Source organism: Pipistrellus kuhlii, unplaced genomic scaffold (assembly GCF_014108245.1).
Source record: "Pipistrellus kuhlii isolate mPipKuh1 unplaced genomic scaffold, mPipKuh1.p scaffold_m20_p_10, whole genome shotgun sequence".
Classification (NCBI taxonomy): Eukaryota; Metazoa; Chordata; class Mammalia; order Chiroptera; family Vespertilionidae; genus Pipistrellus; species Pipistrellus kuhlii.
This window is the reverse complement of record NW_023425405.1, coordinates 27084571-27107731: the sequence shown is the minus strand read 5'-3', so window position 1 is coordinate 27107731 and position 23161 is coordinate 27084571. Positions and strand designations below refer to the sequence as shown.

The 23161-nt window shown below is 39.2% G+C and overlaps 1 protein-coding gene and 1 long non-coding RNA gene across 5 annotated transcripts in view; one reads left to right on the top strand and one right to left on the bottom strand.

Annotated features, from left to right (window-relative positions):
- Positions 1–1656: 1656 nt before the first annotated feature.
- LOC118714211 lies at positions 1657–20613 on the bottom strand. 2 transcript variants are annotated; one of them, XR_004986513.2, is made up of 4 exons: positions 20478–20613; positions 19650–19739; positions 7280–7496; positions 1657–2080 (listed from the first exon to the last, which is right to left on the bottom strand). It is a non-coding gene; the product is annotated as an uncharacterized LOC118714211 (long non-coding RNA). The 2 variants fall into 2 exon arrangements; XR_006740920.1 differs by lacking the exons at positions 1657–2080; positions 7280–7496 and adding an exon at positions 15543–15876.
- Positions 20614–22070: 1457 nt separating this feature from the next.
- ITGB8 (integrin subunit beta 8) overlaps positions 22071–23161 on the top strand; it is a 73903-nt gene continuing 72812 nt past the window's right edge. The window contains exon 1 of one of the 3 annotated variants that reach the window (XM_036429220.2): positions 22071–22200. In XM_036429220.2, coding sequence (XP_036285113.1) covers positions 22074–22200 — 127 coding nt within the window. In that variant the 5' untranslated portion in view covers positions 22071–22073. The remainder of the gene's footprint in view (positions 22201–23161) is intronic. The other 2 variants (XM_045578051.1, XM_045578057.1) reach the window with 2 other exon arrangements.

The window sequence follows — 23161 nt, the reverse complement described above, 5'->3', positions numbered from 1 at the left end:
CTGATCTAACTGTAGAGCCAACACATGTGCTCATGCAAACTGAACATGGCAAGGTTGTGGGGCCATTCTTGACCCATATGTGGGGGCCTGTATGGAGCTGGGTTCATTTTGCAATGATCACTGATTCTATGTTATGCTCGTTCTCATCAGATAGAAAAAATTACTATCATAAATGTTTGGTTTATTCTCAAAATATCGTGAAACATAACATTTTTACACTTAGGAAGAAACTTAGAAATCATCTTGCTTTTCTCTCTCATGTTACAGAGAAGAAGGATGCTTCCAGAGAAACAATGTACAGGAATACCACCTTATTACACTTTGCTTTATAGTGCTTCACAGATATAAATTTTATAAATTATAGTTTGTGACAAGTCTATTGGCACAATTTTTCAGCTGCTCACTTTACTGTCTCTATGTCACATTTTGGTAATTCTCACAATATTTTAAACTTTTCCATTATATTTTTATAGTGATCTGTCACTAGTGGCCTTTGATATTGCTATTGTAATTGTTTTGGGATCCACAAACTAAACTCATACAAGATGGAGAACTTAATTGATAAATGTTGTATGTGTTCTGTCTGTTTCATCTATTAGCCATTCCTCCATTTCTCTCCCTCTCCTCATGCCTCCCAATTCCCAGAGATACAATCATATTAAAATTAGGCCAATAACCCTACAATGACCTTTAAGTCTGCAAGTGAAAGAAAGAAGTCACATGTTTCTCATTTTAAAATAAAAGTGTTACTCCTATGAACAGAGTAATGATAAAAAAGCAAACAGCCTCATAGCTAATATGGACAAATGTTTAATGGTCTGTACAGATTAGGAACAACATTCCCTTAAATCAAAGCCTAATTCAGAGCAAGGCTCCAACTCTCTTTAATTCTGTGGAGGCTGAGAGATGAAGAAACTACAGAAGAAAAATTTGAAGCTAGCAGAAGTTGGCTGATGAGGTTTTAAAAAAACAGCAGACAGCTCCATAACTTGAAAGTACAAGGTGAAGTGGCAAGTCCTAATATAGAAGAAGCCGCAGCAAGTTATCCAGCAGATCTAGCTAAGATAATTAATGAAAGTAGCTACACTAAACAACAGATTTTCAATCTCCTATTGGAAAAAGATGTCATCTAGGACTTTCATAGCTAGCAAGAAGTCGATGCCTGGATTCAAAGATTCAAAGGACAAGATGACTCTCTTATTAAGGGATAATGTAGCTGGTGACTTTAAGTAGAAGCCAAAGCTCAGTTACCATTTCCAAAACCCTAGGACCCTTATGAATTATGCAAAATCGAATGTGCTTGTGCTCTATGAATGGAACAACAATGCCTGGATGACAGCATATCTGTTTGCAATATTTTAAGCCCACTGCTGAGATCTGCTGCTCAGAAAAGAAAAGAAAAAAAAGATTCCTTTCAACATATTACTGCTAATTGACAATGTACCTGACCACCCAAGCCCTCTGTTAGAGATGTTCGATGACGAAGAAGGAACACAGAGGTATAAGAATAAAAATGGCGTCAAATAAGTACCTATCAATAATAACTTTAAATATAAATGGATTAAATGCTCCAATCAAGAGATGTTCGATGAGATTAGTGCATTTTCATTCCTGCTAATACAACATTTTGCAGTCCATGGATAAAGGAGTAATTTTAACTTTCAATTTTTATTAAGAAATACATGACACTGGGCTATAATTGCCACAGATAGTGATTCCTTGATGGATGTAAGCAAAGAAGTTGAAAAGCTTTTGGAAAGGGTTCACCATTCTAGATGCCAATAAGAACTTTTGTGACTCATAAGATGAAGTCAAAATATCAACATTAACAATAGTTTGGAAGAAGTTGATTACAATTCTCGTAGATGATTTTAGGAGGTTCAAAACTTCAGTGGAGGAACTAACTGTAGATGTAGTGGAAATAGCAAGAGAACTAGAATTTGAAGTGGAACCTGTAAATGAGGCTGCATTGCTGCAATCTCATGATAAAATTTTAACAGATGACGAGTTGCTTGTATGGGTGAGCAAAGAAAGTGGTTCATTCAGATGGAATCTGTTCCTGGTAAAGATGCTGTGAAGACTGTTGAAATGACAAAAGAATCTAGAATATTATATAATCTTAGTTAATAAATCAGGGGCAGAGTTTGGGAGAATTGACTCCAATTTTGAAAGAAATTCTAATGTGGGCAAATGCTATCAAAGAACATCTCATGCCACAAATTCATTCATTCATAAAGGGAAAAGCTGAGTGATGCAGAAAAACGTCATCATTGCCTTATTCTAGGAAATTGCCACACCAATACCAACCTTTAGCAATTACTACTGTGATCAGTTAGCAGTGATCAAAATCAAGGCAAGACCCTCCATCAGCAAAAATATTGTAACTCTTTTAAGGTTCAGATGATGATTAGCATCTTTGGCAATGAAGTATATTTTAATTAAGGCATGTGCATTTTTTTAGACATAATGCTTTGCATATACTTAATAGACTACAGTACACTGTAAACATTACTTTTATATGCACTAGGAAAACAAAAAAATTGTGTGACTTTATTGTAATATTCCTTTTATTACAGTAGTGTGGAACTAAACTCACAATATCTCTAATATCCTGACTACAATTTTATCATATATAAAGCCAGGGTTAGAGCCAACTCTCTTAATTCATAGCCACAGGAATATCTTTTTAAAAGACATTTATTGAAACATAGGAAATATTACATTTCTACCACATAAATCCCATAAGTATAATTTTCTAGACTTTTAGCCAAACTTTATTCCTAGACAACTTTATATTATTAGAAAACATACATAATTTCTGGCTAATTCTCCTTGTGCAGCTTGCTATGCAATCCAGAAGCATACTAAGGAGTTTTCTGAGAGAAGGATAATGTAGTTAAGAATATTTAGATAAGGAATGTTCAGTGCTACTCTTTCATCTATATTACTTCAGTATTGTTTTGAAATATTAAATATATGATTGAACTAGAATTTCTTAGGAATTAAGATGTGTACTTTTTCAATAATGTATTGGGAAACCACAAGTCTATTTATCTTCTCTATGGAACTTTTCTTTATTAATACCAACCCACACTTTTCCTTGTCTTCTTTTTTATTATTAAATAATAATGTGTGGTTTCTCCTATAGTGTTTTTTTGTTTGTTTCTGTTTTCTTGTTGCATTTAGAAAGTTTGTTAACTCTATGTGTATTGAATTTATCTTGTAATTATTTTTTCTTCTCTGCGATACCGAATATTCATTCAGTTGAGGTTACACGTGGGCTATTTAAGTAGATAAGAATTGACCTAGAGAAACTTCATCAGAGAAGTCCTGATTAATTGGAAGCAAATATCCAATTTAGTCTGTGCTGCTAAGAGTGTTGTCAAAAGGATACATCACAAACATAAATGCTAACAGAATTAATCATTAAAGAAAAAATTTAAAATGAAAATTACTATAAAGCAATAGCTAATAATAATATTTAAAAATGTTTCTTCTTTTGGTAGACATTTATATTAATTAAAAGAACAAGCAGGGAAGGAAAATTAGTGCATACCATCACAAAATCATGATGCTTTAAAATTTTAAAATAAATATTTCTCTATTTTTTTTATTTTTTTTTAGAACTGCAAGAAGAATGTGATGGATTTGATCATAGGCTTTCATATCAAGGAGCAATGAAAGAAGGGAAGAAAAAGCATTAGTGCTCCAAGAAGCCATAGCCTCTGGCAGATGTTGCAAGAATTAGTTAGAGCTCTGACCTTTTTTTCTGTGGCCTTGTGTCAACTTTGAGTGGAGTTTCCAGTTGCACAATGAGCATCTGGACAGTTTTGACATTTTTATTACACTCTGAGTTCTTAAATTGCTACCATTTTGTTTAAAGATAATTTCTTTTAAGATTAAGACAATTATTTAACTGCCAAGGATAATTAATTCCAATCTCATGTCTCAATACCAAACAATTATCTTACCAGATCCAGTTTCTGAACTCGTACTCATACTCAGAATTCCTGTTATTTAATCAAAGTTAAAGTTTGATTGTTTGATGATATTAACACTCAAATCCATTTCTTTCTAGGCCTAATTCTGTTGCTTGTAGTTGCTTTGTACTGAATTATTCTGATTTAAATAGCCCATTTAACATGACTACTTTCAAATAAGATCATAAATTCTCACAAAAGCAAACTAAGGAATTCATAATCATAGCTCTTGGCCGCCACCTAAAGGTTTCTTTCTTATTGTATATTACATAAGACCTACTGTGCATTCCTTTTATAATAAAATTGTTGGTTATATGATCACATGTGTCTATGTAAGTATAAGGTAAAGAGACTTCTTTCAGTATGTCTTTTTCACTTTGTGTATTTACATTAACAGCCTATATAATTAAATCCACTTCCCAATCTATTCTGTATACAAAAGCAATTTAAACTAGATCCTCTAAATGGTCTGAAATCTTTCTATTCATTCAAGAAAGAGTGTGTCCATAGTATGCACCAAAGCCAATCTGAAGCTCATCTTGGAAATAGGAAAATATTTAAGTCACGATCTCTGACTCAAGAAGCATGCACCAGTTGCCAATGAAGAAACTGACTTCTCTTTTGTCAGAATCTAAATTAGAATTATCATTAACCAGATGCCATGACATGAATCTAGAAGTCTAAACAAGAAGAAATATTTCTCATTTACAACTTTCCAAGGTAAATTCAATCAAACTGATGTTTATAGAACCATTGCTAAATACAATGTATATGCTAAACTCTTCAAATTTTACAAATAACATTAATGACAGGTGTAATCCCATGATTTGCTTGAGGGTAAATGGAGTAAAAGAATTAATAATTTCATGCAACATATCCTAGTCTCTCACTCAATTTTTTTTTTCCTCCCCAAAAATATTTTATTCAATTAAGCACATTATCTCCAACCCCTACTTGGATTCTGACAAAGTCATGCTTTGAGAATTAAACTATTGTGAGCTATTATATCATAGTGAAAAGTTAGAGATGAGCTCTACAAACTTCTCATTTCAAAATCCATATACATAGAGCATTTATAGATCACCAAAATAATTTTTAGATGTGTAGACATGTTTTATTAGCATGAATATTTGCCATTATGAATTCCATTTATTTAGCCCTTATTTTACTTATAGATCACTATTCATTACTTATTAATTAAAAATATATATATTTTAGGCACCACTCAGCCACAAGCCAGACTGATGGCTGGCGAAGCAGCCCACCCCCATGACAGCACTAAGGATGTCCAACTGAAGTCTTAGTCAGACATTTCCTGAGGGCTCCCGTACTGCGAACTGCATGAATGTGGTACACCGGGCCTCTAGTAAAGAATAAGAAGCCAATTCTGACAAGATTAGAGAGGGGTAGAGGGAACAGTTTGTGTAAAGGCCAAAATATTGAGGGAGGTACAAGAGCAGTTTGGAGAAATAAGAAGGAACCCAACTGTGTAGGTTAAGGACTTTGGGTTTTATTTTAAATAAAATGAAAAACAATCATAGCAAGAAGAAATTGGAGACAGCCAAGAGAAGATGGAGACAGAAGTCTAGAACATCAATGTAGATGGGAGACCTGTGGTGACATGGACAAGGGTAGTGACAGCAGAGGCACAGAGAAGTGAACACACTTGAGATGAATTTTGGATCTATACTCAGTAGGACTTGGTGGTAGGTCAGATAACCACTTGGTTCTGCCATTCTTTCCCAGCTTGTTATCATTTGCTGTTATAAATATAGTTTGAAATGCTGATATAGATTTCCATATTAGATTTAAATAGATAAATTAGATTTTATATCACTCCTAAGCTTTAATTTAGCAAAAACAATAGTTTTATGTAAGTAATTAGAATGACCTATTTTTACACCAGTTAAAAAACACATTATCTAGCATATTCTTCAAATAAAGTAATCTAAAAAAAATTTTATGAATAATGGTAGTTTGTATTAAAAGCATCAAAGCTAATTTAATTTTATCCAATTAAATAGATTTTTTTTCTAAAACTGTTAAATATTTCTCTGATCTCTTAAACAGAATATATTTTAAATAAATGAAACTTTTCAAAACTCAGGCTTACAATATTGAGAAATAGTTGCTGTGTCTCTGTAATATAGTGGTATCTCTAAATGTAGTGAGAAAAAAATAAGGGTTTCTCTACTCTGAAAAATGGAAAACGAATCTGCTTTGAAATAATTAAATTTTTGTTGATGTTGCTTCAGTTGCTGCTAGTTCTCATTGTGCCAACTGTAGCTCCCCATCCTCACTCCATATCTTTCCTCTCCTCTAAAGCTGGGAACCCTGCTATCAGATTTTCAGGCAAGTTAATAGTAGTAGACTCCAAGTAAAATATGAGCTTTTGCATTCTATTTTGACTGGACAAAGATTTGGAGAGGTTTTTTTTGTTTTTTTTTACATACTGTTTTCACATGAATATTTTAGGTCATTGCTTGATCAGCAAAATTCAAATCAGGGAGATGCCCTATGCTAGCATTTTATTTCCCACATTTTTTAAGATGCTCCTTGAAAAAGAAATTCACATTACCATATACATTATCTTTTTAAGTTTCTAAAAAGGATCTGTCCTAAAGACGCAACTTCAGCTGCATCGTTATAAATGTTGTTTTTGTTTTGAAGCTTAAAATATAGTTTTCAAATGTAACATAAAACTTGACCATAAAACTAAACTAAAAAAAAATCCCAAATTTCTTGACTTGTACTATAATGTTATCTCTTTCCCTTTTTCATTTTGACATGCATGGAAATGAAAACAAATCAAATGTCCACAAAACCCCAATCAGCAACACTACTTTCAAAGTGTCTTTTGACAAGTAACATGTGCATATTACAAATACGAAGGCATGTTTACAACAGCTCTCTGAAAGCTACATTCCTCAAAGCTCTCTCTGTATCACACCACCTTGTTTCACAGAAGAAAATGAATAAATATGTAATAGAAATGTGAAGATGATTAAAGCATCTGTATAAACAAACAACGATCTTAAGGCGCACAAGTATTATTTTGAGGACTTCTTGAAAAACCAGGTATCAGATGCCTAAAGCTGACCTGCCAAGTGAGAATCTTTAAGAGATAAATCCAGAAATTGTCATTTGAAACACGTTTTCCCCAACTTATTGCTATAGGTGGTCCTTAGAAGAATCTTTAGATAGCACTGTCATAAGACTCCAGGTAAGCAATCCTAAATGATCTGCCTTTTCAACTTTGTGGCAGATTGCATTTTCCAAAGATGACTGAACAAACATACCTTTATGCTTTTCCTTTAAGGTGACATTGACATGCACCCCATCTCTCCACCAAAAGAGGGGGTGCATGTTTTCTCTCCTTGAATCTGGACAGACTTTGACTATAGTGGAAGTGATGTTGTGTGACTTCCAAGACCAATGAATAAAATGCAACATAACTTCCGCCTGATTCTCTTGGGAGAGTTGCCCTTGGAATCCAGCCACCATGCTGTGAGAAAGCTAAGCAGACACAAGGAAAGGCCACGTGCAGGCCTTTCAGCTATAACTCCCGATGAAACCCCTGTCAACAGCCAGCCATCAACCACCAGACATGTGATTGAAGACTAAGATGATTCAAGCCATCAACATTTGAGCAATCCAAGTAAAGCAAAAACAAATTATCTCACCTTGTTAAGGCCAAATTTCTGATTTGTGAATAAAATTAATGTTGTCACTGTTCTAAGCCATTAAGTTTGAAGTGTGGTGATTTGTTTGCTTTTTACAGAGGAATAGATAATTAGAACAAATTCCAAATATTTCTAAGGCTTCTTTGGATAAAACATAAAGCCCTAGATAAACCTTCATGCATTCCAGTTTGCATTTAAGGATATCTGATTCTAACCAGCCAGATCCATCCCAGACTTCCTTGCTAGGTCTCATTTTAGTTTATTTCCTAGATCTATGGTTCTCAATCAGGAATGGTTTTGCCTCCCAGGAGACATTTGGCAATTTCTGGAGACATGTAATGACTGTCACAACTGGGGAGAAAATGCAATTGACATCTAGTAAGTAGAAGCTAGGGATGGTGGGTAAACACCCTACAATATACAGCATAGTTCCTCCCCACAACAACAAAGAATTATGAAGCCTAAATAGTGCAGAGGTTGAGAAACTTAGGCCCAGATCTAGTCCATCAGTGAGGTACTCCATTCTCACCAACATAATTTTCTTCACCATCACATAGGTTGAGTTCTCAAGCCATAACTTGAGAAAATTGTGTATTTGAGGGCGTTGGCACAGAATTAGAATATCAGAATTATCTGTGAGGATTTTAAAGCTATATAGGTGAAGTTGTGGTGTCCAATTAGAAAAATTTGTCAAATTTTAATTTTTTTCTGAAATTCTTATTTTTACTATTGTATTTTGGTATTTTAAAGTACTAACTCTATACCAACTCTAGATTCTGATTCAAAAAAATATTTGATGCCAGTAGTTTTTAAAAGCACCTAGATGGCCAGGACCGGTTTGGCTCAGTGGATAGAGTGTCGGCCTGTGGACTGAAAGGTACTGGGTTCCATTCTGGGCAAGGGCATGTACCTTGGTTGTGGGCACATCCCCAGTAGGGGCTGTGCAAGAGGCAGCTGATCGATGATTCTCTCTCATCGATGTTTGTAACTCTCTATCCCTCTCTCTTCCTCTCTGTGAAAAATCAATAAAATATATTTAAAAGCACCTAGATGATTCTAATGTATAACTAAATATGAGAACCAGAAATATTGGCCTATTTTCCTGGAGATTCTGACTCCTAACTTGGTGAGAAGTGTTGGTGGAGTTTAGACAGTGAAGTTGGAAAATCCTGGCAGGGGATTCTGTGGGCACCCCTCTCCTCCTTGCTCCACTGAGAACCTTTGGTCTTCATGCTCTCACTCGCAGTCTATCATGCTCTGGCAAGAAAAGAATCTGGTGCCAGACTCTTACTTCATCCTTCTGCACTTATTTGGGATGGAAGCAAACCCTAAGGCTTAGTTCATTCTTGTTAAGACAGTAAACAGTACCATTTAGTAAATGCTGAACAGCCAATTCTTATATAATGGGCTCAGTCTGCTATACATATCTCCACCTAATATCAGCTCTATTTACTATATTTTTCATTAATTACTTAAGGAGGACATAAAAACATCAGTAATATTTATAGAATTTTACCACTGGAGTGTCGAGCTAAATTAGATCATTCATACAGAATTTATATAGTTCAAGATGTTGACTAAAGTTGTCAATAGGATTGTCAAAGTTGTCAAAGTTGTCAATTAACCTCCTTTTGAGGTTAATCTTCTAAATAATTTAGGACTTTTTTTGTCATCCACACTCTGATAAACACTAGTGAGGCATATGCATTGCCATCTGTCTCTGATACTAAGCAGATGAACGTCTGCTTATTTTTTCTTCTTCAGATGACCTGGATGGAGAAGGAAAAAAATGTGAAATAGCCTATTATTAAATAATTACCTTGGCAAAAATATATTATTACATCATGACAATAAGCTTTTCTGAACATGTTATTATTACATTACATTTGCAGTTTAAAACAAAACAACTGCAATTTTCTTTTCAAAATGTAATTGTCAAAGGAAAACACCAATAATTATTTTAAAAAATTTAAATATTTTTTAAAAATATATTTTATTGATTTTTAACAGAGAGAAAGGGAGAGAGATAGAGAGCTAGAAACGTCGATGAGGGAGAAACATCAACCAGCTGCCTCTTGCACACCCCCTAACGGGGATGTGCCCACAACCAAGGTACATGTCCTTGACTGGAATCTAATCTGGGACCTCTCAGTCCGCAGACCTACGCTCTACCACTGAGCCAAACCAGCTTCAGCAAATAAATTAAAATTTTTAATAATTATCGAGTTGTAGCTTTTCTGTTTTTAATTCTTTCCCACTAAAGTCAAAACCAGAAAGACTCTTTAATGTTAAAATTTGCTTCCTCTCTATATTAGAGACATAATAATTTCAATGTTAATTGAACAGTATGTGTGCTATATCTGCTAGAAAATGGTCATGATGAATACCATTAGCCCTTTACTCAGATTGCCTAAGTTTAAATCCTAAGTCCTCCATTTACAATGTGATCTTAGGCATGCTATTTTATCTCATTTGACTCAGTTTTATCTTTTCCAAAATGTTAGTAATAATAGAACTTATGTAATAATTAGTTTTAAAGATTAAAAGATAACATAAGTAGATAGTACTCAGCATAGTGCCTAGCACACAGATGTACTTAATAAATGAAAATCAAATCTAACTATCAAAACTAAGTGATATTGCCTGTCACTAATTAGTTGAGCAACTTTAAGTCACTTTACCTTTCTAGTATTCAATTTTTCATGTGTATTATAAAAGCCTCGATTAGTAATATTTAATTCAAGTTTTATATATAGTATTTCCTCTTAAATTGAAATCTAAAATATCAATTGCTTCTCTCAGGTAAGCTGCTGACAGGAAAGCGGTCTTTTCAATATGACTTATACTAGAGGCTGCTGCATGAAAATTCATGCACTGGAGAGGTGGTCCTTCAGCTTGGCCTGTCCCCCTCTCAGAGTCTGGGAAACCTCAGAGGTAGTGATCAGGGGAAAGTGACACCCCATCATACCTCTGCTGCTGCCACTGCAGGTAGGGCAAGCCTCGGCCAGCCCCGGTTACCTGAGCCTCAGGCAGTTCTGGGTGGCTGGACAGCTGCCACCCAAGGCTTGCTGCACCTCAGGCTGGCCCTGGGCGGTTGGGGGGCTAAGGGGGTTGGGGGACTCCAGAGACAGCATGCAGAGTGACTGAGCCCGCCGGGGGCGGGGGGGGGGGGGGGGGGTAGGCTCAGCCTTGTTGTGCACCTGCCCCCCTGGAGGAGCTGAGGGGACTAGGTGCTGCCATCTTGTGGCTGTAGATGCCGCCATTTTGAGGGAGTGGCAGTCAATTAGCATATTCCCTCCTTATTGGCTGTGGGTGCTGCCATCTTTCTGATGGTTAAGGGTCAATTAGCATATTCCCTCTTTATTAGATAAAATTGTGATCCCAAACAAAAGCTTTCATACTTATCTTCTAAAATATGAAATATGACAGTATACATAAAGATTTTTTGAGAAATGTAGAAGTCTCATCCTCTAAGCTAACTCTCTGACTTCTTTTCAGCATCTCAAAAGATATCTCCAACTTGTTCATGTACTGTTCTCGGGCTTCTAACATGTCCGTCATGGAGGATGCTCTCCCTAGCAATAACAGTGACCTCCTGGATTCCAATACAGTAGAGAACTGGAAGCCTTTGTGGTAGTTGATTTTTCTGTAGCATTTGACCTCCTTCCTTTTAGAAATGTTTCAGCTCTTTTGGTTTCTATTAGTGAGCCTCTAGTATCATTGTTCTTTTGCTCCACTGATTATCCTGTCTCAACCTTCAATTGTTATGTTTCCCAGATACCTCTTCTTGGCCGTATTCTATAATCCTTCTATTGATATATAGTCCCCCATAGAATGCATATCTTTAATCCCAAGTCTACAATAATATTTCTACTTCTCTTTTAGGCTTCAAACCTATACTTCCAACTACCTCTGAATAGTTTTGGCTTAGGGATGGGCTTGGCTAATAGGGTGTCTTGACAGGAAATCAGAAAAGTGGGGAAAAATGAAATAGGGGTAGTTATTCTTTTGTCTCTGCTCTGCAGTGTAATGTTTTCAACTATAGTCACCATTTTATACTTTAGATCCTCAGGTTTATTCATCTTATTAAAACTCTTAATTTTACCTTTAACCTTTTCACTCATACCTGCACTTCGACCTCACATCTGCCACTCTCCACATCTGTAACAGTCTTTATCTTCCTGACTCTGTTTGCTCTGGGTTCTTTTAGGTCTCGGGATGACCAAGTCTTAAGGAAACTTCTTGTGTTCTACTTCAAAAGCTTTAATCACTCACTTAATCTAACATGTCCTACCAAGACTTTTATTTCTGTGAATCCTGTTTAGTCTAAGGGTCAGGTTCCTGATTAGCAAAAATGATTTTCTACCTTCCTCAAAACATAAATTATGTGTCTTCTAATAGTTCCTTGAATCTTCTGTCTTGTGGCCTAAATATATAAGGAAAGAACAAGAAGGTTTGGGGATGACTTTTCAAGCTCTGGTGTCTTTTTAATGAACCAAATCAGCGAGGGCAAAACCAACAATTTTTAAACCACTCTATAGGCAGATAGCATGAGGGCGAAACAAAACTGATATGTTTGTTTCTCATTCCGAAACTTGTATTTAATAGTCAGTTAAGAAGATCCAGGAAATCCAAGCAAACAGGGGTATATTTGAGAGGCAAGGGAACTTAGCTAGCAGCAATACAAACACTTATTAGGCAAAAGTGTGAAATTTAGACTAAAGAGCAATTGTTATATTTCTTTTGCTAATATTGCCAAGATAGATTATGGCTATCTTAATAAAGCCAATCTCCTTTCCCCTGGCCATCTGATCTCTCTTAAAGTGAAATGTATTAGATATTTTCCATTTGCCAATCCAGCTCCCTTCTCTACCCTTTCAGGATGCTGGCCAGTATAGATTGCATTAAAAGGTTACTTATCTCTGGCTTCTATTGGGTTTGGCCCATCTGAGGCATTGGCAGGAGTTTGGAGGATAGAAAGAAATTGACATTGGGACTTTTATTTGCCCTGCTCTTTTCCTGCTGGCTCACTGACCGGCTCTCTTCTTTCTATCTGGAAACACTCTTTATACAGCTCCCCTGTGTCCTCTGTGTAAGAGTTCCTTGCAATACTACCTCTTCTTGACCCTTCAAACTTAGGGTGCTAACATCTTCCCACTGTTATATGCCCTATCACTTGTTCCCTTCCATAAAACCTTCCCTATAGGTTTTAATTATCCAGCTTAACTACTTTCCATTTCCTGCTTGGAGCTTGCCTTAAGATGCCATTTCCAAGGACACAATCATTCCCCAGGGTTGGGATCTTAACTAGGCAAAGTTTCTCATCAAGTCATGTAATCCTTATTTTTCTGGGTCCTTTGGAAAAGCAGATGTATGGCAGGAAGTATCAGAAAGTTTGAGAATGTTATCAAATCTTAGACCCAGTAACTTCACCTTGGAAAGAATTTTCCTAAAAAAAGACTCTTGTTTCAGAATTTAAATTCAGATTCATGCAAATATGTTAATTATTAAAACTAGAGGCCAAGTGCACAAAATTTGTGCATGGGAGGGGGGATTGTCCTTTAGCCCAGCCTGCTCCCTCTCCAATCTGGGTCTCCTCTAGGGATGTCTGACTGCCCATTTAGGCCCGATCCTGGTAGGATCCAGCCTTTCTGGACTCCAGCTACGGCTCCAGTAGGATCCAGCCTAAATGGGCAGTCAGACATCTCTCTTACAATCCAGAACTGCTGGTTCCCAACTACTCGCCTGCCTGCCTTCCTGATTGTCCCTAACCACTTCTGCCTGCCAGCCTGATCACACCCTAACCATTTTCCTGCCAGCCTGATTTCTCCTAATTATTCCTCCCTGCAGGCTTGGTCTCCCCCAACTGCTCTGCCCTGCAGGCTTGGATCCCCCGCAACTGCCCTTCCCTGCAGGCCCGGACGCCCCCAACTTCCCTCCTCTGCTGGCCTGGTTACCCCTAACTGACCTCCCCTGCAGGACTGGTCCCTCCCAACTGCCCTCTCCAGCTGGCCATCTTGTGGTGGCCTTCTTGTGTCCACATGGGGGCAAGATCTTTGACCACATAGGGGCAGCCATCTTGTGTGTTGGAGTGATAGTAATTTTCATATCACTCTTTATTAGATAGGATAGAGGCCTGGTGCACAGGTGGGGGCTGGCTGGTTTGCCCTGAAGGGTATCCAGGATAAGGGTGGGAGTTTCCTTGGGGCATGGGATGGCCTGGGTGAGGGGCCTGTGGTGGTTTGCAGGCCAGCCACATCCCCCAGAGACCCAAGGGGAGGCCCTGAGATCTGGGATTTATTTATCTTCTATAATTGAAACTTTGTAGCCTTGAGTGGAGACCAAGGCAGATCTGGGCTGCAGAAGCTTGGCTTCCTCCATCGCCAGGAGCAACTCAAGCCTCTTGCTTTCTCCAGCTCCATGGATGCCACCATTTTTGTTGGGATTTATTTATCTTCTACAATTGAAACTTTGTAGCCTTGAGGGGAGGCCTGGGCCTGGAAGAGTTTGGTTCCCTCCATTGCCGGGGAAACCCAAACCTCCTGCTCACTCAGTGGCCATAGCCATCTTGGTTGGGTTAATTTGCATATCCATCCTGATTGGCTGGTGGGCGTGGCTTGTGGGTATAGCAAAGTGATGGTTAATTTGCATATTATTCTTTTATTAGATAGTCTGGTCAAAATGATAAACAATCCACCTCCCATACTAAGAACATGCCAGGTATATTTCATTTGTTGCACCAGCTTCCCACTACTTTTTGCTTTCTATGCCTGAGGGTCCAGCCTTTCTGGACTCTAGCTATGGCTCCAAGACCTCTGGCTTGGGGATAGGCTTGACCAATAGCGTGTCTTGATAGGAAATCAGAAAAGTGGAAAATAATGAAATAGGGGTAGTTTATTTCAGACTTACTATAACTCTTGAACAAAGGTGACAGACCTTGTGAGGTGGTATTCACGCACTCAAATTCTCTAGAATTCAGTAATGCACCCTTCTTTTTCCCTCTGAAGTCTAAAGATAGTGATGTGTGTCCCAACAGTTTCTAGTTCAAGGATATAGCACTGTCACTAACACCCTGTCCCCATGTTTATAAACAGCCCCTTGATTAATAAATTCTCCTCAAATTTTGAGTATGCCAAGAATCTGGGGGAGTCAAGGAGAGTGTTTAAGTAAACTGAACAACAAACTCACTAAGAAATCCTATATAATAAAACCCTAATATACAAATTGACCAAACAGCAAAACGACCAGTCACTATGACGCACACTGACCACCAGGGGCAGATGCTCAATGCAGGACCTGCCCCCTGCTGGCCAGTGCACTCCCACAGGGGGAGCACTGCTCAGTCAGAAGCTGAGTTCATGGCTAGCAAGCATAGCAGCAGTGGGGGGAGCCTCTCCTGCCTCCACTGCAGGCAGGCATTAAGAAGCAAGAGATCCCATACTGTGAGAGCTCCAGACTATGAGAGGGATGTCTGCCGAGGGGTCCCAGACTGTGAGAGGGCACAGGCCAGGCTGAGGGGCACCCCCTCCACCTATGCATGAATTTCGTGCACCAGGCCTCTAGTAACATATAACATAGAAAGATACTCATGAAGAATTTACAGGGTGGGGCAAAAGTAGATTTACAGTTGTTCATATGGCAAATACTATAAAAATTTATAAACAAAAACACAAGAATAAACTCTGTGTTTAGCATCCTCACAACAATAAACTTATGTTTGTCCCAACCTGCATATTAACAACAAAAATGGTGAATCCAGTATGAGCAAAGCTCTATTTAAATAAATAAATAAATAAATAAATAAATAAATAAATAAAATTCACCGTGAAAATGCAATATATGCTTCAAATTTACTATACTAAAAACACATTACTTTTTAAATGAAAACCTTTTTATTTAAGATTACTTAAAAATGAAAGGCACTGTAGTTATGTCTAGAGAAATTCAGAAAGCAGTTATAGGCATGTCATTATAAATGATTCTTGACAATCAAACAGGACAAATGAGAAGGAAATTGGGGAAAAACATGTCAGCTGAGATGAGGTTAAAGCCTATGAAAAGGCAAGGTAAAGTGCTTGTAGAAAATCAGGTTTCTGTTCTGTAAATCATGGTAGATGGAGCTGGCTGGAGGGAAGGAAGATGTCATGGAAAATGGTACTTGAAATATTATGTGGGGCCAGAATATTTATGGTTTCATAGTTGATGCCAAAGACCTACAGAACGATTGGGGAAAGGCATAAGATAAACCATAGAAGTTTGTTGTTGTTTTTAAAGGATAAGATTAGATTTGTGTTTCAGAAGAAAAGATCTCTTGGCAAGGTGGAATTGAGATGACTGGGAATTAAAAAAAAAAGGAAGAGTAAAGTCTGAACTACAGGAGCAGTAAAATCTTTAAACAAAAAGGAAAAGACTAGAGACCTTTCACTGAGGTGGGTTTAATGTAATTTGTAAACTAATAAAAGATAGGGGTTAGACAGAATAATACCTAGGACATACTAAAAAACTTTATAATCTCTGCTACTTTAGCTTGAAAAGGTTTCGATTGATGGAAAATATCAATTGCATTTTTGTTGTGATTGCATATCATACTGAAATGTGCATCTTTATAAAATTTTCTTATATTTCTGAATTTTCAGAGGACAGATTTCACAGACATAAGATTAGTGTCTCAAATACTTTAAAGGTTTAATTACATGTTGCAACTGATTGCAAGAAAGCCAATTTACCATTCCACTATAAATGAGTTCCTATTCAACCCTCTATTGTTAGCATTAAGTATTGTCATTTTGAAAAGTTTAATGGGTAAATCTTTCCATTTTTAAAATTAATATTTTTTTAAAATGATGAAGCTGAACTTTTCTTAGGTTTTAAGTATTTGTATTCCCTGCTCTTGAATCATATGTTCATGCTCTTTTGCCCATTTATCTACTGGAGACATCTTCTGATTTAGTTGTAGGAACATATTCTATGGTATGTATTTTTATCTGCTTATGAAATATTTATAAACATCTAAGTTTTAAAGAAATCATCAAATTTGTTGATCTGTTCTTTAAAGTGGATAAATCATTTTCACATTTAGAAAAGAGTTTTATTAGTAATAAAAATTATATTACACTAATCCATCAAGAATGTCTTCTGGTATAAAGTAACTTTCTAAATTAATGTGTTTTTACAAATAGCTAAGAAATTGTCCCAACATCATTTATTAAATTATTAAATTATTTATTCTTCCTTCATTGACTTCAAAGTATATTTTGTGTAATGTTAAAATTATTATTGATATTAGAATATATTTTGAGCTATTCTGTTTACCAACTTAGTCATCTATTTTTATTATTACATATTACTTCCAAGTAAGATAATCTTTGAGAAAATACTGAGTTTTACTGATGCTTGTACTTTCCATAAGACCTATCACTTTACACATACTAAACATTCAATAAATATTTACATATTTATTAAATGGATGTTTAAATTGAATATCCTATGCTTAATTTACAAAGAATTTCCTCACTATGTTAAAAGGTCACATTCTTCAAGGTGAAACATGAAGTAATTTTGAAATTGGAGAAGGGGGCTGAAAATGGAAGCATTCCAAGAATAAAAATACCATGTGAATTTGATTAGAATAATTTAAAATTTGTAGTGACTTCATTCTCCAGAGGCAATGTGATCATGAGAAAATGCTGAAAGGGGGAATGTTAGTCGTGGACTCACTGTGAGTTATTGAAGTTTGCAAAGACCTTTAACAGTATAATGATGTGCAAATCAGACCACATACCACCATGGCTCAACAGACGAACTATGTCAATAGTGAAATGTTGTATTTATAATGTCTGCAGATACCTTTATTTGAGAGAACTAGTCATGGATCCTTAAAATGCTACACAGAGTACTGAGCAATAAAGTAATAATTTTAAAAACATATATATTTACTTAACCTCCTGACTACATGTAAGTTTAAACATGTTAAATTATAAATAAAAGTCAGTATTAAGTATGTCAACTCTATCATGTACAAATTAGTAAAGCTTTCATGTCAAACTGTACAAGGATGACTTCAGGCCAAAAAGATTGTGGAACAATGTGCTTTAAGGAGACATAAAACTAGACTGTCATAAAGAATGCTAGGATTACAGGCTTCTATATAAAGACATGTTCATTACATCTATCAATGTGGGTAAAGAATTGTATAGTTACCAGAAAGGGAAAGTTATGTGCAAAGCAAAGCAAAGATATTTGAAGTTATTTTTATGACAATATGGAAGTCTTGAAGTAAGCATTTATGCATTTTCAAAGTTGTTTATAGTATAAAATTTAAATAATCTAAATTAGCATTGCAAAAACCCTTGAGAAAATGACTTCTATAATGTTTCATCAATGACCTCCACTTTGATTCTCACAATAATCTTATTTGGTAGTGTGTTTGTGTGTGTGTGTGTGTGTGTGTGTGTTTCATAGACTATTTTTTTTAGAGTAGTTTTAGATTCACAGCAAAATTGAATATAGAGAGTTCCCATATACTTCCTACTCCTCCACACATATAACCTCCTATACTGTCAACATCCCATAAAAGCAGTATTATAACAATGGATGAACCTACAATGACATATCATTATCACTCAAAGGCCATAGTTTACATTAGAGTTCAGTCTTGATGTTGTACATTCTATGGGTTTTGACAAATGTACAATGACATGTATCCACCAATGTAGTATTATAGAGTATTTCACTACTCTAGAAATCCCCTGTGCTCCATTAATTTATCCCTTCCCCCCTTATTCTGGAAAACATCTCTTCACTATCTCTATTTTTTTTTTGCCTTTTCCAGAATGTCATGTAGTTAGAATCATATAGGATGTAGCTTTTTCACATTGGGTTATATTCCTTAGCAATATGCATTTAAGTTCCTCCATGTCTTTTATGGCTTGATAACTCCTTTTGTTTTGGTGCTCAATAACATTCCATTGTCTAAACATACCATTTATGTCATTTATCCATTCACCTATGAAAGGACATCTTGGTTATTTCCAAGTTCTGGCAACTATGAATTAAAGATTCTGTTTTTGTATTGATATAAGTTTTCAACTCCTTTGGATAAACACCAAGGAGAACAATTGCTAGATTATATGGCAAGTGTTTAGTTTTATAAGAAACCACAAAAGTCTTCCTAAGTGGCTAAACAATTTTGCATTCCCACCAGCAATGAATGAGAGTATCTGTTGTTCCACATCCTCATGAGCATTTGGTCCTATTAATGTTTTGGATTTTGACCATTCTAATAGAAGTGTGATGGTATTTTGGTATTTTATTTTTTTGTTAATCCTCACCTGAGGTTATTTTGCCATTGATTTTGAGAGATAGTGGAAGGGAGAGGGAGAGACAGAGAGAAACATCGATGTGAGAGAGACCTATCAATTGGTTGCCTCCTGTCTGAACCCCGACCAGGGCTGAGGAACCTGAAACCAAGGTATGTGTCCTTGACAGGAATCGAACTCAGGACCCTTCAGTCTGCTGGCTGATGCTCTTTCCTCTGAGCCAAACCAGCTAGGGCAGTATCTAGGTATTTAATTTTCAATTCTGGTAGTTATTTTAATTTAATCATTTAATTATTATAGCACTTCACTGTCTCAAGGGTGGCTGCATTCCTTTGGACTGTAAAATAATCTCTGGAAATACACATGCTACCCCACTGAAGAGTATTAATTAGAGTTTGAATGTGTTCATTTTGTGTCTAAATTTCAAGTCCTCACCCCCATCCAGCCACTTCTCCGGCCTTTCCTTTAAGACCACAAAAAGCAAAAATATAGTTGTTTAAAGTTGGAACTAAGGAAAGAAAATAAATAATGAAACTGAGCTGGATTTCACTGTACATATTTAGAATACATTGCCTATAGTGGAGCTGTGCTTACAAGTACCAGTTTTTCAGGTTTGAACTATTCATTTGGTCTCCTCAAAAAAAAAAAAAAAAAAAGCAATAAAAAACCTGCTTTGTAGATCCAGGGCACTTGTAATTTTCCAACTGGGTTCCTGGTCTGCTTAGCTAATTCTGTGGGCTTCAATGTGCAATCCACACCTGAAAGGGGGAGTTTTCAATGTTGTGGCTTATTAATCAGGTACTTTCCATTCACTCAGTTAACAAAGAGAAAACAGAAAGAAAAAAGAGAGAAAAAAAGCCTCCTACTTGTTTTTTACTCAAATATGGAGATGGAAACTATTAAGCAAGAGTACAGAGGGAAACTCCAGCATACTTCACCTTGACCTGGCTGGAAGGGTCTGATGCCTGTAAGGGGAGGCTGCTCTGAAAGAGGTTGGTAGGCAGCTAGTGGGAAACAAGAGGCCAGACTTCACCAGAGCGAACCACTCCTGCCCCTAGAGGTAAAAGAGAAGCATCACTCTTGGTGAGATTGGAAACAATGCCTTGTTTTCAATGCGGAGGACTGGGTTTTTTCCCTCGGCCTAGCCAGTTAGTGACAGGACCCAATGAGGCGCTTAGCTTCTCGACAGATGCGCAGCAAAACACCCCTTCCCGCAGGCAGCTACATTTCTGATCTGCAAGCAGCAGAAATGCCATCCCACCTCCCTCCCTCGCTTCTCTCTCCCGTTTCGCTGGCCTTTGTAACTTCTTGGTTATGTTTATTGGGAAGTTGACTTTTAGGTCAAAAGACCCCAGATAACTAGCAAACGCCCAGAGCCGCCACTACCAGACCCTGGAAAGAGCAGGGCTGCCCAGCCCAGGATAGATTCTCCGAGAAATTTCGGCCAGCGGCTTCCAGTACGGCTCCTGTAGACTGGAAACGACAGCATATTTCACCTTAACCTGGTTGGACGGGTCAAGTCTCCGAGTGTTTGGGAGACGCGGGACAGTCTTGGGGTGGGAGAAAGGATGAGCTCCTAACTCTGTAAGCGAAGTAGGCAGTGCGCGCTCGCAGAACAGAGGGTGCTGGAGGTGGGGGGGAGGCTCCCGGAGTCCGCTCTGCAGGCGGCAGCTGCGGAGCGCCGAGTATCTCCAAACAAAGGAGTGCGCAGAGCGGGGGCGAGAGGCTGGGGTTAGCGCGCAGCTGCTGATCGCTCGGAGCGAGCTCTGCCCCCGGTAGGCGCGCGTTAGGGTGCAGGAATTCGGGGAGGGAGGGAAAAGAACAGGGCGTGCGAGTCCTGCTGTACGGCTACGCTTCAGGAGTTCATGTGAACTATGGGAATGGCAACCAGCAGAGTCAAGGGGCAGAGAAAGAGCCGGAGTGAGCAAAACAAAGAGCGAGTGTGGGCCGCGGTGACTTCATGCCTCACCAATGTCCCGCCCACGCTACTCGGAGCGTTGCTGTTGCTGAGAGCAGCCTCGGAGCCTCTCGGCTGCCGGGACCCGGCGCTCCATAGCGTGGGGCGGTTTCCTAGCAACTCGGGGCCCTGCGCGCGCCCTGCGATCAGCACGCGGGGAGTCACCTCCCCACCCCTCGCACCCGCGGGCCCGGGCAGGACCACACCTCCCCGCTCCCCACCATCTGGCCTCCCTCTCGTCCTCACGGGGTGCACCCCTGAGCGCGCCAGCAGCCCGGGCTCTGGACGGCCGGACATTTGAGCTGTACACTGAGGCCAGAGGACCGGGGCACGAAGCTCCCGCCCCGCGAGGCCGGGCTTTGGCACCCCCGCCGCGGTGCGCTCCACTCCTCCCCGAGCCGGGAGCTGCCATGCCTCGCTCTGGGTCCGCCGGCGCCGGCGCCGGCTCCTAGGGCGCTCCCGGAGCCGCTTCCCCGGGCTGCGGGCGCCCCGAGCTTCCTCGCGGCCAGCCAGAACGCTGCCCCTTCGACTTTGCCCGCTGGTCCACTAACGAGGCTGCAAAGCTGCAACTGAGCGGAGCTGGCCTGCCTGCCCACCTGTGGAAGAAGCTCTGGCTGACTGATGCGACCTTGACTGTTTTCCCCTCCGGCCTCCCCGGCGTCCCCTCCCACAGAGGCAGCATCACCCAGTGAATGTACATTAGGCTGGTTTTTCCCCCCAGCTTCGGGCTTTGTTTGGGTTTGATTGTGTTTGGCTCTTCGCGAAGCTGATTTATGCAGCAGAATTCCCGTCGGCTGGAGAGAAACAAAAGCTCTTTTCTTTGTCCCGGTGCTGGCTGCGGAGCCGCGCTCGCGTTGCCGCCCGGAGCCTCTGGCAGTCGGAGGAGGTGCTTCTCGCAGAGATTTCGGGGACCCACCGCGCCGAGCTGGGAGGGCCGCGGGGGCCCTGAGATGCCGAGCGGCGCCTGGGCCAGCGTACCTGCACCGCCCGATCCGAGCCGCGGGGTCCGCCTGCCGGGCCTGCGGGAAACGTCCTAGCGACACTCGCTCCGCGGGCCCCAAGGTGCGCCTGGGAGGCGCGAGCGCGCATCCGGAGAGCAGCCGAGCGGCGGGCGCTGTGCGGGCTGCTTTGCATTATGTGCTGCTCGGCCCTGGCTTTCCTTAGCGCCGCATTTGTCTGCCTGCAAAACTGCCGGCCAGGTCCTGCCCCATTCCTCCGGGCGGCCTGGGTGTTCTCAGTTGTTCTTGGACTGGGCCAAAGTGGTAAGTTTTGTGTGTGTGTGTGTGTGTGTGTGTGTGTGTGTGTGTGTGTTTTGTGTTTTGTTTTCTTCTCCTCCTCAAAGGTCTTGCAAGGGCCAAGGAGCATCCCGGCCATTTAAGTTGCCGGTGTCAGTCTCCCTCCATCTGTCCTTAGAACTTCCAAAGGCTGGTGTGTGGCACTATCCCGCATCCCATGTGGCCTGAGGGAGGCCAGGTGTCCAGCATGAACGCTCTGGAGTAACATCAATCACTAATTATAAGTGAGGATCCTGTGTTTGCTCCTGGATATTGGGAACACAGTAATAGAATGGAGGTTTGCAAGTGTGGGCAGTGGTGTTTACAGAAGCCAGTTTAGGGGTTTAGTCCCATCCTTGAAGGCATCCTTAGAGATGCTCCACATCTTTCTAGCATGTGGGTCTAAACACTAGCTTGCATCTGATTCAAGGCTGAGGATAAATGGGTGTAACAGGAGTGAGTCTTCTGTTTTTTGAGAACATGAAGGAAAAGAATGGCAACATACAAGTTTTTTTCTGTCACAGTGCTCAACCTGAATGAATTAAAAGTGCAAAAGCATTTTGGCACTTTTGAGTTATATGCAAATGTTAGATGACACTACTGGGTTGCTAGCAAACATATTGTAATAGTAATCATCAAGTTAGGATGCGTTTTTATTGGTTTTATACATGAGCCAAATAGTTATTTTTGCCAATGCAATGATTATTACTGCAGTTTATGTTTTAATTTGCTTTATCTGTGTGTGGCCATCCAGTCCTTAAGTTCTATTAGAGCCTTTCTCTGATCTCTCCTGTTGAAGTAGAATTATCATTGTTTTACAAACCAAAATTTTCTCCCATGCTTTGAACTGATATGCCAAGTTTCTGCCTGAAGCTAATTAAAATGGTCAAGTCATAACCTTATAAATAAGGGTTTCTAATGGAAACATCCAGCTAGCTTCACTTATTGG